The 16012-nt window shown below is 34.7% G+C and overlaps 1 protein-coding gene across 1 annotated transcript; it reads right to left on the bottom strand.

The window, feature by feature from the left end:
* Positions 1-804: 804 nt before the first annotated feature.
* Positions 805-15996, bottom strand: LOC113058415 (ubiquitin-associated and SH3 domain-containing protein B-like). Its single transcript, XM_026226299.1, has 14 exons — positions 15499-15996; positions 6676-6729; positions 6285-6471; positions 6001-6199; positions 4869-5038; positions 4533-4741; positions 3660-3804; positions 3398-3518; positions 3198-3320; positions 3013-3105; positions 1919-2063; positions 1730-1836; positions 1547-1656; positions 805-1463 (listed from the first exon to the last, which is right to left on the bottom strand). The coding sequence occupies exons 1-14, from the start codon at positions 15624-15626 to the stop codon at positions 1326-1328; spliced, it is 1929 nt and encodes a 642-aa protein (XP_026082084.1). The 5' UTR covers positions 15627-15996; the 3' UTR covers positions 805-1325.
* Positions 15997-16012: the final 16 nt, after the last annotated feature.

Here is a 16012-nt window from a genome sequence, read left to right as displayed (position 1 = left end):
AAAAAATGAAAAAAAAAAAAGAGTCAATCAGCCGCTATAATGAAGTGGTTCAGCTGTCACTCGTTCGAATCGATTCTTTCAAACATTTTGTTCCAAAGAACCATTTCATAAAAAGAAGTCTTACACCTCAATTGCGTCATCGTGTGGCTCTAGGCGTAATGCCATTGCTAATAACTTTTAACTAAATTTAATTCCAGTCATTTTGTGTTTTAACTATGCTTTAGTAACAGGGATTATAGATAATTGTTTGACAATTAATCGTTTATAAAAAATAGTCATTTCGAATATAAATGCAGTTTACTGTATAATTCCATTCACGGATCTCTTCAGGATATCATTCCTATATCAGGATATTATCAACACCTGTTAAAAAGCAGATTCATATTTAGTGCACGTTCAAAAACATACCGACTTTTCCCAAGTATATATTATTATTCAAATAATTTGACAAAAATAAGCAGTTGTCATTAATAGTAATAACAAGTGAATTTTAATTATCTCTGATTGTAGATGTACTGCTAAATGGGGAGATATTTTGTAATTAATCTAGTCAATCCACAGTGCATTAAGGCTTCATTCAATAATTATGCTGTGTATTCACATATGAAACACAATCAATACTTTTAAAAATCTTTTTAAGATGCTATGATATTTTGTGATGCTACATCATATGCCCAGACACTGGACACACTACTTTAAAATATCAAATTATATCTGAAATCTCTGTCTCCTCAGAAAGTCGTAGTCCAAACCAGTCACCGTTTCTGTCTGGACCAAATCCTGCTCCATATTAAATATCAAATATACTGATTATCTGTTTATTTTATTATAATATTCTTTTAATAATTAGACACTTCAGCTTTAAAGATATTACAAATGCATTTACTATTCATCCAGCTATGCTAAAACAGATATTACACTTTTTATGCATTCAAGTTGCATTTGCAAGAGAAATGATTAAGACGTGAATGCCTCAAAGCTCTTTAACATCTCATTGCAAAATTGTACATATTTGCATGGCAGGAAGTGATCTTGAATCTGTCCGATAAGTGCTACATTATGCCACTGTGCATTTTGACCTGTTAAGAGTGACAGGCAGTGCCCTGAGAAAGCCTTTTCAAAGGCCCAGTAAACATTACCACACGTTCATTATTCAGTGCATCTCCTCTCTCCACCTGCAAGCAAAACCTCTGCCACATCCCGTATATTATTTGCATAACTTAAATCCGGATGTGACAGATTAGATCTGTTTAAAATTTTTCTCAGTTGTTTGCTTCCATTGCAGACAACATTTTGTCTTTTGTGGACAGACCCTGCAGATAAGGTCATTCTTGCTTTAGAGTCTCTCTCCAGCTGAAGCTGTGGTTGGGCCCGTGAGTTAAAGGAAGAATCGGTGGGTCCACTAGCTGCCAGAATCCTGCGTCCCCCTGCTCCTCACAGGCACACAGACCCAGATATGGAATCTGGACGGAAAGATTGGCTCCAATAAAGCATCATGCTTAAAGTATAAAAATTAAATGTTTAAAATAAAGTGGATGAAACTAACCTTTCTGACTACTTGCACAAAATCTTTGCAATTCTGAGGAGAAAGGCCCTGGATCTGGCGAGTACAGGCCTCCAGAGTGGAAGCATGTCCCACAAACAGAATATTTTTTCCTGATGTTAAACAAGAGGGTATTAGTAGATATGTGGGGGTCAGATACTAAAAGCAGTATTTTTAATCACTCACCCTTATTTTTGCAGTACGCCAAAATGTCTTTGGTCACCTGGTGGCTGCGACTAATGTACGTGTCATACGCCTCCGAGGCGGTTAGTTTGCTAATGGGGATGTGAGGTCTGCGGAAAGGCAACTGTCAATCAGGACAGAATCCGAAATGTAATTAGCTCTTACAATGTATATGATTCCTCCAGTTGTTACCTGTATGTTGTGTCTACATTAAGGTTGGCCGCAGCAAGATCTGTGGGGGGTATCCAAGCAGGCAAAGATGTTCCTGTCACCCATTTAGTCCACTCAAAAAGCCCAGGCTCCACTCGAATGCTTATTCTGCCATCTTGCTGCATTCCTAGAAAATTTGCACGACATTGGGGTCAGACAGCATTTAAATGTAAAATAGACTAATAAAGTGAAAATGTCGATTAATGTATAGCAAGACAGCAATTTCTGAGGCAACAAGGAACTTGCTGGAATATTCTAGTCTAATACAAGCTTCATTTTAGCATTCTCTAAAATCTAGTGGTGGATAGAAAAAAGTAAAAGTGTAACTTAAAGGGATAGTTCACCCAAAAATTAAAATTTGACCCCATGATTTAAGCACTCTCAAGCCACCCTAAATGTATATGACTTTCTTCTTTCTGACGAATACAACTGAAGTTATATAAAAAAAAAATGCCCTGGCTCTTCCAAGCTTTATAATGGCAGTGAATGGTGGTTGAGATTTTAAAACTAAATAAAGTGCATCCATCCATCATAAAAAAGTACTCCACATGGCTCCAGGGGGTTTTCAGGATTCTTTGACATATATATATATATATATATATATATATATATATATATATATATATATATATATATATATATATATATATATATATATTATACAGGTATTTACGGTCCCTTTTAATCAATTTATTGCATTCTTGCTGTATAAAAGTTTTTTTTTTTTTTTTTCTCGAATATCTTGCTGACTGAACCATTGTGTATTTATAATATTTAAAAATTTGCACGATATAAAGTGGGTACTTATAATCTATAAATAAGTCATGTATTAATTAATAATAATTTATAAATATAAAATATCTAATCATATATTAAAAATAATAATTTATAATAAATAACACCTAACAAGCTACCTTTTATATTTTAAGTCTCTTGCAAGGTTATTGTCATATTTTGGGCACCACGGCATCTAAAAGAAATGAAAAGCCCTGGTCTAAAAGACATTTACATGCTCCTATTGGAATATTCCTGTAGACATGTTCCACTGCCAACAGATTCCTGACTACAGTACGTACCTCTGAGGATTTCATGAGCTGTCTGGACACATCGGAGACTGGGTGAGCAGTACACAAAATCAATAGTGGTATTACTTTCCAGCAGAGCCTCACCTGGAAATGGATGGATGGATAATATCAAAAGAGCATGATGGACCATTCACTTGGTGAATTCATGAGAGCTTCTTAACACTGAGCAGACATACCCACTATCTTAGCCTGTGTTACTCCAACCACTGTGATAGGAGTGTCCATTTCATAGTCCCTGTGTGCTCCACCCCAGGCAGGTAGAGCAGCAGGCATATTCAGGTTACTCCTCATGTAACTGCCTACAGGAAGACAAACTGAGCTCGCAAACGAACTGTATCATATGAGCGAGGCACCATGACTCGTCTGTTCAGATTACCTTTAGAGTCTAAACACTGTGAGAGCCATTGTTTCCCAAACACAACATCCATTCTTTCTCCATGCCGACATACAAACAGCGTCCTTTTAGGGGTCCGAGACTGGATGTTGGAGCGGAGCACCTATCATCAACAGTACAAAATAAATCACTCAAATCATAAGTATCTGCACAAACACAAGTTTATTTTAAACCAACTCAAACTCAACATTGAAAAATGGATGGAAATGTTACTTTAATTGGTGTTATGTATAGTAACAGGCACCTGCATAGGTTGGCAAATAACACTCAAGATGGCCGACTCTCCCAGCTTTGAGTTTTCAAAGCATCGAATGTTGAGCAGTCCATCCAGTGATTTGCTCTCCTTGCAACCCTTTTCCGAAGGGGAAGTACAAAAGAAGGAGTGTGACCTGTTTAAGAAGCATAGATATAAATGTACGGCAAAACCTAACGGACATTTATCATTCCTTCAGACTGTGAGAATGAGATTACAATGAAAAAGTAAAGATTTTGTATTTTTATGTATTCACTTTAATTTTTTTGAGTTTTAATTTAAAGTTTGTTTGAATGCTTAAAGGGATAGTTCACCCCTGGTCTCCAAACAACATTGGATCCCATTCAATTTCACTGTATGGACAGAAAAATACAAATATGTTTCCCATTATTATAACTTTGTGTGTGATTCCACAGAGAAAAAAGGACATAAAGTGTATGAATAACAAAAGGATGAATGCCTACAATATAACCTGCAAAAAAACAGTATGTTAAAAAATGATGTCTGAATTGATATTATTCAGTAGGCAAAAACTTCCTGGATGACCGAGTAATTCTGGCAAGATTGCATTCATTGGACACTTTACTATCCCATGAGGCCACAGAAGAAGATTTGTGAGGGACAGTAAAGCGATGCAACTGAGGCTTACAGGTCACATGACAGTGACAATGGCAAATGTCCAAATTAAATTCATACTAAACATGTTTGTGAAGTATTTATTTATTCAAGAGATACTACTCAGAGTAGATTTCAGATATAGCCGATGAGTACATTTTAGGTGAACTTTCCCTTGAACTCTAAGCAGGTGCAAGCAATACTGGTAAGTCTCGCTGATCAAACTTAAGGCACATCTGGAGAACTTACCCGTGGAAGACCCATGTGTCAGACTCGTCAGCAGGGCTCACATAGTTCTCAGGCAGCAGTCCAGAGGTGCCTGTACCCAGAGATGTGCCGTACACCCAGCCCTCACTAGTGCTCGTTTGCTCCACTGTAGAGGAGAAGATAAAGTCTCCCGGCACCAGTTCCAGCTCATCGTCATTCTGAGGAGTGTAGGGGTACATCACTCGCAAAGTCTGACAATGAAACAGAGGTAGGTCTGCATTAAAATGCATTTATGTCAACTAGCAAAACATTTCAACTGAAACAAAAAATGTCTATAACAGTAGGTTTTAAACTAAAAAGGCTTAATATGGGCCTCACCTCATGATTTGCAAATCGTACGTCTCTTGAGAAGAGGGCAGCAAGCCAATCACAACCCAGCTTGATCTCAATCCCTCTTGCCAACTTTTCCAAGGAAGAATAATGATTGGTTGGGAAGTGATAGGCTAGAGTCAAATGAAGCTGCTTTTTATGGGGTTCCACGTGAACATCTAAGAAAGAAATAATGAAGAGTATTTTTATGAATTTATTCTCTGTTCAAATACACAGCATTTTGATAATTGAATCCACATCCGTTCATTTCATTTGAACAGGATTTAAACAGATAAAACATCCAGAATGTATAATTTACAGTTTATCTTTTTAAAACAGATTTAATGTGACAGTTCACTCAAAAAATGAAAAGTCACCATTTATTTCATGTCTTTCTTATTTTCAGTAAATTAAATAAAAAAGTGAACATATTTGCTGCTCTTATTCACATACTGAAAGCATATAAAGTTCTGGGATGTCAACTATAAAAAAGGACAAATAAGCAACATCAACCAGATAAATAAATAAAACTTTTTTACTATATTATGTGCATTATGTGTGTTTTCTGAAGCCTTATGATAGCTTTATGTGAAGTACACAACAGTTTTATTTGAGTATTTACATACTATATATATATATATATATATATACATATATATATATATATATATATATATATATATATATATATATATATATATATATATATAAATATTTACTATTCTAATATTTTCAGTTTAGTTTAAGTTTTAATGATTTTGTTATGTGCTTTTTCCTTTTTTATATATTTCTATTTAACTTTATTTCAGTTTTAGTAATTTTAGGACAAAACTACTTTTTGCAAAGGCAACATTTCTAATTTTCTCTTAAGTTTTTTTTTTTTTAAGTTTGTTGCACAACTAAAATTGATATTTTTTTATTTTTATTAGCTGAGAATTTAAGTTTTGTAAATTCCCTGCTTTCGTAATATTGTAAAAAGCAGGACATTCTGCTTCATTTCGTAATTTATGTTCCAAGAAAAAAAGTAAGTCACACAGGTTTAGAATGACATGAGGATGAGTAATGAGCTGATTAGAAGAAGAAAAACGTGAGCACTATGCAGGCACCATCTGTGACAAATGCTCTGATCATGCCTCCCCACCAGCTTTAGCAGCAGCCTCCACCGCAAAGTCAGCCGCGAACTTCTTCAGCCACTCAGCCACCTGCTCCTCCACGAAGAGGCCTATGAAGCTGGTGGAGGTGTAGAGCTCCAGGGGCAGAGGGCTGGGGAAGCGTCCTCTCCACTGATTCACTGCAGACTGCAGAGCTTCACACAGAGCCACTAGCTTATTGTCTGGACACTACAAATACATAAAATAAAGAAATGTACAAAATTCTGCAACATAAGAATAAGACATCAAGATAAAAACAGAAATTGTGACTCACCATAAAGAACTGGCAGAGTGTGATGTGTGGGAATATGTTGTGAGCTTTGTTTTTTCCACAAGTCAAGCGAGACTGCTGCCAGAAATGAGAAAGCTGGTTTTGTAAAGGCCCACTGGGGCGTAGATACAGCACATACTCTCTGGGTAAAGGGTCGTCCAGGAAAGGGTCATCCAAATGAGAGAAAAGCCTATGGAGACACATGTACATGATCACGTACACTACACCCAGTCAAACCAGCAAATACAGCTTGTGTAATTTTAACTGTCAACAAGAAATTGTTTTATATTGATTGTTTTATGTATAGAATTTCTGGATTGCCTCAAATGAACCACTAGAGGGTGGTACCATTCCTCAAGAAGAGCCAATTCAAGCAGGGTTTAGGAAAGCTCACCAGTCACATGCAAGTGGAACACTTCTGCCTCCAGTTGAGGCCAGAGCTTTCGATCTGTAAAGAGAGCATATTTTAAAATGAGTGAGGATCTTTCATTTCGCAACCAAAATCAAAGAATGATATAGGAATACAGATACAACATTTAAAACATCTGGACTCTACTTTAATGCCTTGCCTTTATTTAAAAGTAAGAAACAAAGTTAAGCACACTGATTTTTCACAAGGGTACTAATAAACAAATAAATCCATATGGTTACCATAGTCTAATCTACTTCAAATTCAGTTCAGCTTTAGTTTCTTCTACTTAAGGTATTCCAGTCAAGTCTATCGTTAAATTTTATGTTAAGAAAATGCTTTTCCACTGTGTGCATTTTAAGTTCATTCAGCATGTTGTGCCATACAGGCTTAAACAAGCATATGATGAATACATGTTTGAATTTTATGAGTGGTCACATAAGAGCAAAGACGCACTAATATTTTCCGATGGAGTAGGTGTCATTTTTTTAATCGACTATGTGCTCACACTATGACTCCATGTTATGAAGTCTGTGAAAAACGTGCGGAAAATGAGATTTCTTATATGTGAACTAGAGAAGAAGCTGCGTGAGAGTTGATCTTCTCACTTCTCTCGCACATCAGTGTCTCTCACACACTGTGGTTGCTTATTGAAGTGAGAATACAGCTTTAAAAAGCAGAACGATTTTTAGAGTGAAAAATAAATTTACTAACTGCTGTTTTTTTTTAATAAAAAACTAGCTTCTCTAATCTTTTTGTATTCTATTTGTTTTCCTTTTATTATAAAATTAACAAAAGCAAAAAAAAGGCCACTAACACTAGCTTGCTTTGTTCTTTTCTGTTATTTAATTTTTCATTATTATACAATTTTAAAAGTAAATAACTAACTAAGCTAACTGAGACTTGTTATATAACTTGAATATCTTTTGTTGATTTTGATCGCTTCCATTGTTCTCATTTGTAAGTCGCTTTGGATAAAAGTGTCTGCAAAATGACTAAATAAATGTGAGTTTTTAAATATTGTTAAATATTGACACACATCCTTATAAATAACAAAAGATATGGTATACATTTCCTTCTTCATTTTAAAAGTTAATAAATCTATGCACCAAAATATAGTTAGTTGGACATTTCAAAGTTTTACAAAAAAACAACAATTACTAGAACAATTTCAGTCTTCGTACTTCAAAATTGTATCTTTATTTCAATATGTTACTTGCCATTTCTTTGTAATTATGTGTGAAATTTTCTAGCAATTTCTGAGTGAAAATGGTTACTACACCAGATTAGTTTTTTTCAGTATCACTGTAACAAATCTATGACCCATTTCTGGGCCTTGACCAACCAGTTTTAAGGTGACATTTTTACTGGTAAACAATATTTCAATATGCATATATATATTTTTTTTTAATCAAGATAATTATTATTTTTTTAATCAATAGTTTATTACCCACACACGATACTCACAACCTGTAATGTCTTTACATATAGCAGACATTTAAATTGATATATATATATATATATATATATATATATATATATATATTTTTTTTTTTTTTTTATTTATTTTTTTTTTTAACTATTAAACAGTTTTACTATATATATAACTTTTGTGCTATAATACATAATAATACTCATCTAAAATACATGCTCCTCATTACCCTCATGAATAATAAGATAATATATGTAACCTGTACGATGTTCAGAAGTATGATAAAGAATACCCTAGTTTGTCACTTCCAGAAAGCCTGGAACTTGATATAATTGGTGGAAAATGTAACAAACTGAAGCTTTTGTGTGATCAAATGACCATCCCATTGAACCTAGCGAAATGGTTTCTGTTCTGAAAGCTCAACGGAATGAGACAATGACTGTGGTCAGCGCAGAGTGTATAAGTGTTTCAGCCTGTGTGAACAGGTCATCATAAGACCTCACATAGCCTCTTTTTAGCTATCACCACTGAAGCGAAACCTCAGGGTATACCAGGACTTCCCCTGAGCTCTGCTCTAAAGCTACTTCAACAGGAAGTAGTTCACCAAAGGCCACGGCCAGTCTTGTATGCGTGTCGGCTATCAACCTGATCTCTTAGAATAAAGAATTTAGTTAACAACACTATAGAAAGCAGAAGCAAGAATAGGGTTCAGCAGATATGACAGACAATATAGCAAGAAAGGCAAATGAGAGTTAAAAACAAACTTCCCTCTGAGAGCCTAAAATAAATTTCCGAAACAAAGCACAGCCCAGCAAACAAATTTAGTCTTTGTTTTAGAGTACAGTAGGTTTCTCACAATTCTAATGAAATCAAAGGAAACGTGTGATATGTTTCTGCAATATTATTTGTCAACTGGAAATATTAGATTATATTATTATTTATTACAGCTTTGAGTATGAGAAAGGCACATTGTGAATAAAATGTTTTATTATTATTAATAACTGAGGATTAATTAACAGCAGGACAACAAGTAACATCTGAGCATAAATAAATGACCAGATGTTAAAAAACTGAATATGAAACTGAAGAGAATATGAAAATACAATCAAACATTTAAATTTATGCTATTTCTGATTGCTCAACATCATGCAAATTATTAACCTGACATATGCTGAATGGGATTTTTTTTTTTTTCAACAAAATATAGAAGTGTGCTTTACCATCCACAAGAATGAGCACTGGCCTCAATACTGTATTCATATTAGCTACATGTTCGGGTCAATTTGTGCTAAAATATCAGTTTGATTGGGCTCATGGTCTTTCACAACAAAAAGACACAAAAATACGTTTGTTCTTAGTTTTTGTTGATATTTTAAATATATAATAAATTAGAATATAATGATAAGACTGACATGATATGGTAAGATGCATGTTATGTTTGTATTTAACATGTTTTATCAGAACAGATATGCATGATACTGTTTCAGAACAAATCTGTATCTCATTAAATGGAAAGAAGCTCATGAAAACATACATTTTTAGCATTCATACCAAGTGTGAGAGTGAAAACAACCACCCATTAAAGTTTAAAGTAGGTCATAATGCTTGAAGTAATATTTTCCTTTCAACAAAAACAAATATGCATTTTAAATCAAGATAAAAAAAAAAACACTAAAAAAAAAAAGAAAAGAAAAAAAAAACGAATAACCGCCCACACACGCCACACTCACAACCTGTCACGTCTTAGATGCCTTTTAATGTCTTACAAGCTATTTCCAATTCACCCTGTATTACTCATGTACAATTTGATAAAGGTGCAGTGGGTTGATTCTTTACAAATTCCGGTGACATATACTATAACTAATCAAATATGACTGAATATGGAAAGCTGTGATCAGCAAGTTTTCCATCTATATATGGCTCAATGAATTTGCACATCTACATCCACAAGTGTATGGAGCAAAAATGGAGATACAGTATGGCATATAAATGACATAAAGGAGATAATATTTCGAGGATATTCATACCATGACTTGCAAATAGCTTTTGCTGTCATAACCCAATTAAGATTATTCTATTTTATTCAGTTCAACTTTTTTGCTCTTATTTAATCATGCATATAACAGTTTTCTTTAAATCACTCCAGATAATCTCCACAAAGTGTCTTTTCATAATCTTCCAGATGACCAGCCAGACATGAACACACCTTCAACTCCTCTCTTTGGGGAAATCCCACATCTCAGACCTCTGCATCCCTTAGTTTCCTGTTTGCAAATCTTCCGTTTAGCCTGATTCTTTGCCAAGACAATCCAGAGAGTCATTGCAATCCAAAACACCTCTTTCAAAAACTACTTTAACAGACAGATACTCCAGTGTCTACAGTGTATTTTAAAAGATTTACTACTGCTGTATTGGAGTGTTGCACAATTACACCTAAACAGTAACATATTTAAAATCAGAGATCAGATTTTTTTTTTTTTTTTTTTTTAAGAAATTAATACTTTTATTTAGCAAGGATGCATTAAATTAATCAAAAGTAAGAGTAAAGGCATTTATGATGTTTTAAAATATTTATATTTCAAATAAATGCTGTTATTCAGAGCTTTCTATTCCTCAAATAGTTCTGATAAAAAAAAAGAACAATCAGTTTCCACAAAAATGTCTTTCTTGAGCAATACATTTGCATATTTGAATTATTTCTGAAGGATCATGTGACTCTGAAGTCTGGAGTAATGATGCTGAAAATTCAGCTTTGTCATGACAGGAATAAATTGCATTTTAAAACAGATTTAAAAAAAAAAATTTAAGTTATTTTAAAATGGAATAATATTTCACAATATTACTCTTTTTACTGTACTTCTGATCAAATAAATGCAGACACAATCAAGAATCCTGTCCCTAAAACCAAATTTTACAACAATATCCAACATAGCAAAGGGTGGAGCTGTATCCTTGTGTGTCTTCCAGAGCTTGACTCTGTGCAGGAGGATGGAAGTACACACAGCCCTCAATCTGGCAACCGCACAACCACTACAGATGGTGGACTCACAAATGAGAGAACACACACTGATACAGGCCCCTTATAAACAGTGGAGGAGTGGAAGAGTAGGCTGACTAATAACTGCCTTTGTGGATCCCAATCTTGTGCCTGTGTCTATAAGGGTTTTACTCCTGTGCTGGTCTACATCTGTTTCCTTTATCCCAGCAGCTACTAAGGGAGCTGAGCCAAAGAGGAAGAAGAAAAAGATACGATTGATCTCACTGATGCCCGGCAAGAGCAACAAACAGATGCTATCCCACAAGCCCCAAGGCCCACAAGTACCAGCTGCCATCCCTGCCGCACGGGACTGACAGAGGGAAGAGCGCACAGCTGTCCGTCCCAAAATATGGCTAGCCAACACCTGCAGGGCTGTCGGCAAATGTGGCCAGACTGACGGCACACTTGTTCCCACAGAACATCACATCAGAACCATGATATGCATCCTCACAGGCTGTGAGGGACATAATGTGGCCTTTTAATGCGGAAGATGATCAGGATGTCTGTATTTGTGCACCAGGAGGTCATGGTCTCTATCTCATCTCCAGCACAACGTGTCATATTTCAGGAAGGAAGTTGATGACATTTACACAACATGACCCTGAGACAAAACCACAGTGATGCAGTGTTATTATATGCACAGACTGACTACTTGTAAATGCTACATTATGACAAGTCAGTAATGGTGATACATGGATGAGCAACAGAATAGCGAGAAGAACTAGTCAGTGTATCCAGACTTAACGGTTCACTCAAAAATGTAAATTCTGTCATCACTTACTCACCCTCGTGTTGCTCCAAAACGGTATGACTTTTTCTACTGTGAACACAAAGAGGAAATCGTAAAGAATATCTATGATATTTTGAATGTCATGAAAGTAAGAGGACTAGAACTTAAACTGCCATGAACTTGAGTTTATGAGAGAATTAGGGATGTTTAATTTGTAAATGAATCACTTGTGAATCAAATCTTTTCAAATTCATCTGTTAAACAGTATACAAAAGCTAGTCTGAATGATTCTACTGATCAGAATGATCTCTGACTTCCTATGATTCTATGGATTGAAATGATACTCCTGATAGGAAAGATATGATCAACTGATTCTACTGATAGAAATGATTCCAATGATCTAAATGATTCTACTGATCGGAATGAATCTGATGTGAATGATTCTACTGATCGGAATTATTTTACACATTTGAATGATTCTACTGATCTGAATGATTGGAATCAGAACGAACCAAATGATACTGATCAAAATTATTCTACTGATCGGTTAATAATTTCTTAATGTTCAATGTATTTCTCACAAAGTCAGATTGACAATTTTTATGGTGCTTTTTCTTTTTTATAATTTTGAAGCTCGACTTTTCCAGTCCTTATTCAATTTCATTATACGGAAAAGAATGATTTTATTACAAAAAAAAATAAAAAAAATAATAATAATAATTGCAAAATTGCATTTTGTTTTCCACTGAAGAAAATTAGTCCTACATGTTGGAACAGCATGAGGGGGAACAAAGGATGACACATTTTCTGTTTTTCATCAATCTCCACACAGACAAAAAAAAAAAAAAAAATCCTTCAGATCAGTTCCAAATGCAACAGGACCAAACGAGTAAACACCAGGACCAAAAAAAAAATAAAAAAAATAAAAAACACCTTGTGACTTACAAATCATTCATGCTGTAATGAGCACAGATGTTCCTCCTCACATACAGGACACATTTACCATCTTGTTATATTGAATGGATCGGTATGATCGCAGTCATCTCAGTCGAATCAGTCAGATAGGAGCAGTGGTGTAATGTAACGAAGTAATAATAAATCATAAATAATATCTGTACTTTACTTGGGTTTTTATATTTCAGCCAACTTTTACTCCGCTGCATTTCCTAATTAAAAAGTATAGGCCTACTTTTACTATGATACATCTCCCAGAAGCATATTCATTACTTACAACAAAACAGACAGAGGTCAGAAGAACACAGAATGCAGGAAAACAGGTTTGATGAATCGGTGGTCTGGAGCTTGCAAGTTAGACCCCTAAAAAAACCTTTGCTCATGTGCAAACAAGTGTGCGCACAACCGATGATGATTCATTTTCCACTCAAGTCGAGGCTGGGGTGTGCAAAATACAGTTTATCTTCTGCGATCTGACATTATCTAGTAGGCTACAACACCAAATCACACACACAGAGTGCACGCACGTTGATTTATTAGTCTATTAAAACTCAAAATTCCAGGCATCCTAAACCTGAAAAAAAAAAAAAAACTTAAGATAACATGTAGAAAGAAAAAAGCATGCCTCTTAAGCTCACAGAATAACATAAGTGGACTTTGAATGATTAATTGCCGATTTGAATGATTACATAATTGTGGCATCCATAATTGTAATCGCAATTAAAAAATGGATTAATTGTGCAGCCGTGGGTTAAATGCATCCATGTCCCCTCTGAGATACATTAAACTGTAGGCTAAATGCCTTTCAGATGCAGATTCCAAAAATTTGTTCTTATGTTGGTATGAAATACACAAAGTACTGAATGAAGTGCTTCTTATTCTTACCCAAAAATACAAAATGAAAGAAAGAGTTAAAACTGAACTCAATCTTGTTACTAAAGCGGTGTATGAACATATATATATATATATATATATATATATATATATATATATATATATATATATATATATATATATATATATATATATGCTTTATTTCCATTATGCATTTACTTGTACTTTCAATATTTAAATACTTTTCGTACTTAACCTGTTAACTGTCACCCCATCCCGAATATGGGACGCCAACGTTGACTATACTATATTACAATCAAATCTAATCTAATCTTGACAAACTATATATCGTTGGAAAGGTCTAAGACTCCCAAATATATATTTTACCAATATTTTTTGTTAAAAATTATGTAGGAAAAGTAATAGATTAATTTATGACAAGAGTGCACCCTCAGAAATCTACATTACAAAATGAGTTTTGACCTTTGTTTAAAAAAAAGACTTCCTCATTGCCTTTTTCTCTATCACATTTTAGAAATCATCAGAAGTTATATATCACTTGAAAACATAAAATCTCAAAATCCATCCTTTAAAACCCATTTTAAAATCAGACATTCCATTACTATGTAAATGGTACATCAAAATCATGTTACAAAATATTTTCATTTATGAATTATAAAAATTTAGGTTTGTATCATCATGCACATTCAAGTCTATCTTCAAAAACGTGAGTGACAGTATTAAGTACAATTAATATCATCACATACTTTAAGACTTTTACTCAAGTGATATTCGAAACGTTGACTTCAACTTTTGCCAAAGTCATTTTGGGGAGTGCAGAGTATGCCAGGCATAAGGGCCCTTCTGCATGCATTGGGAGGCCCCCAAACTTTGGAATTATTATTATTAAATGTTATCTTCTTTATACAAACTTTATATCTTCTTTTTACCTTTAAAAGTGTAGTAAAGTAAAAGTTAAATCTGCAAATTACTGAAATTATTAAATGAAAGTGAACTTTCTCTACTGTAACAACACATGGCGTAAATGTCACAAAGATAACATGAAAGAGGCACTGTATAGAAAGAGGCACCTCTTCGGTGGCCCAAATCCAAAATGTAATAATAATAATAATAAAGTAGTGAAAAGGATTAAAATTATATTGCAAATTTTGAGTGCCTTATGTAAAAATTTTTTTTCTTTTTTAAACAGTAGAATGAAGGGGGAAAACTGTTCATGGCACCCCTGGCATCAGGGCAACTGACAAGTCTAAAAGCTTTTAACTCTGAAAGAGTCTTTCACAGGAAATGAGGGCAGTTCAATGTCGTTATGTGGGTCAATACATCTATAAAGGAGACAGAGGAAAAGCATATTAATAACTCCTACGACTACATGACTACACTTGACACGTTAGTTAATACAAAAGCATAAGCGCCATTAAATACAACATTTTCTTTATATTTATTTTAAAATTACAAAATATCTGACAAATACGATAACATGCAAAAAGGAGAATGTATAGGCTATCGTTTTTCATATTTTGTTACTTTTTTATATTTCATATATATATATATATATATACACACACACACACACACACACACACACACACACACACACACACACACACACCACATACTAGACCATTTGCATTGCAGGAAAACCGTTGTTTTCAGTTTCGCGACTATATACCGACTTAAAATCAAAGTAGTTCCCCTCAATGACAATTTAATTAGGTTCAATAGCGGGTTGAGACACCCTACGGATTAACTCTTGAATGTTGTAAAAAGAATGCCATTATTTGTGATAAATATGGCACTTACGCTCTCTGCTGAGGAAATCCCATCGAAAGCAGGACGTCCAGGCTGGATCCATGTTTGACAGAGGCGCAACTGTTCTGTCTCAGTCTGCGCGGAATAATCTTCGAGTAAAGATCCTCCTTTGCTGCCATCCTTCAGTCCCATCAAATGATACTGACGACAATCGAAGACGACACATCCACATCTTAATCTACAAGCATTATCGGCCCTCCTCCTGACAGCGGCAGTGTATGTTTGTATACAATAGACATACAGTAGATTAACGAGCTACACTTAATAGCTGTTTCAAAACCCGATCGAGCTGCCTTCCTACTAAACAACATTTTGGACACCATGTGTGGGGTTCAAGTAAGAACACGAAGCACATTTGAGCAACGCGCCTGTATGCCCTAAAATGCTGTCTAAGTAGGCAGGTCACGAGGTTTTGAGACACAGCCCAAGTTATAATGCGTGTCAAACACTGATAACTGGCAGTAGCCTGTTCATTCGTCATGCTTGACACTAACCCGCTTTAATT

The sequence above is a fragment of the Carassius auratus genome, chromosome 40, assembly GCF_003368295.1.
Source record: "Carassius auratus strain Wakin chromosome 40, ASM336829v1, whole genome shotgun sequence".
Taxonomy (NCBI): domain Eukaryota; kingdom Metazoa; phylum Chordata; class Actinopteri; order Cypriniformes; family Cyprinidae; genus Carassius; species Carassius auratus.
This window is presented reverse-complemented; position numbering and strand designations above follow the sequence as displayed.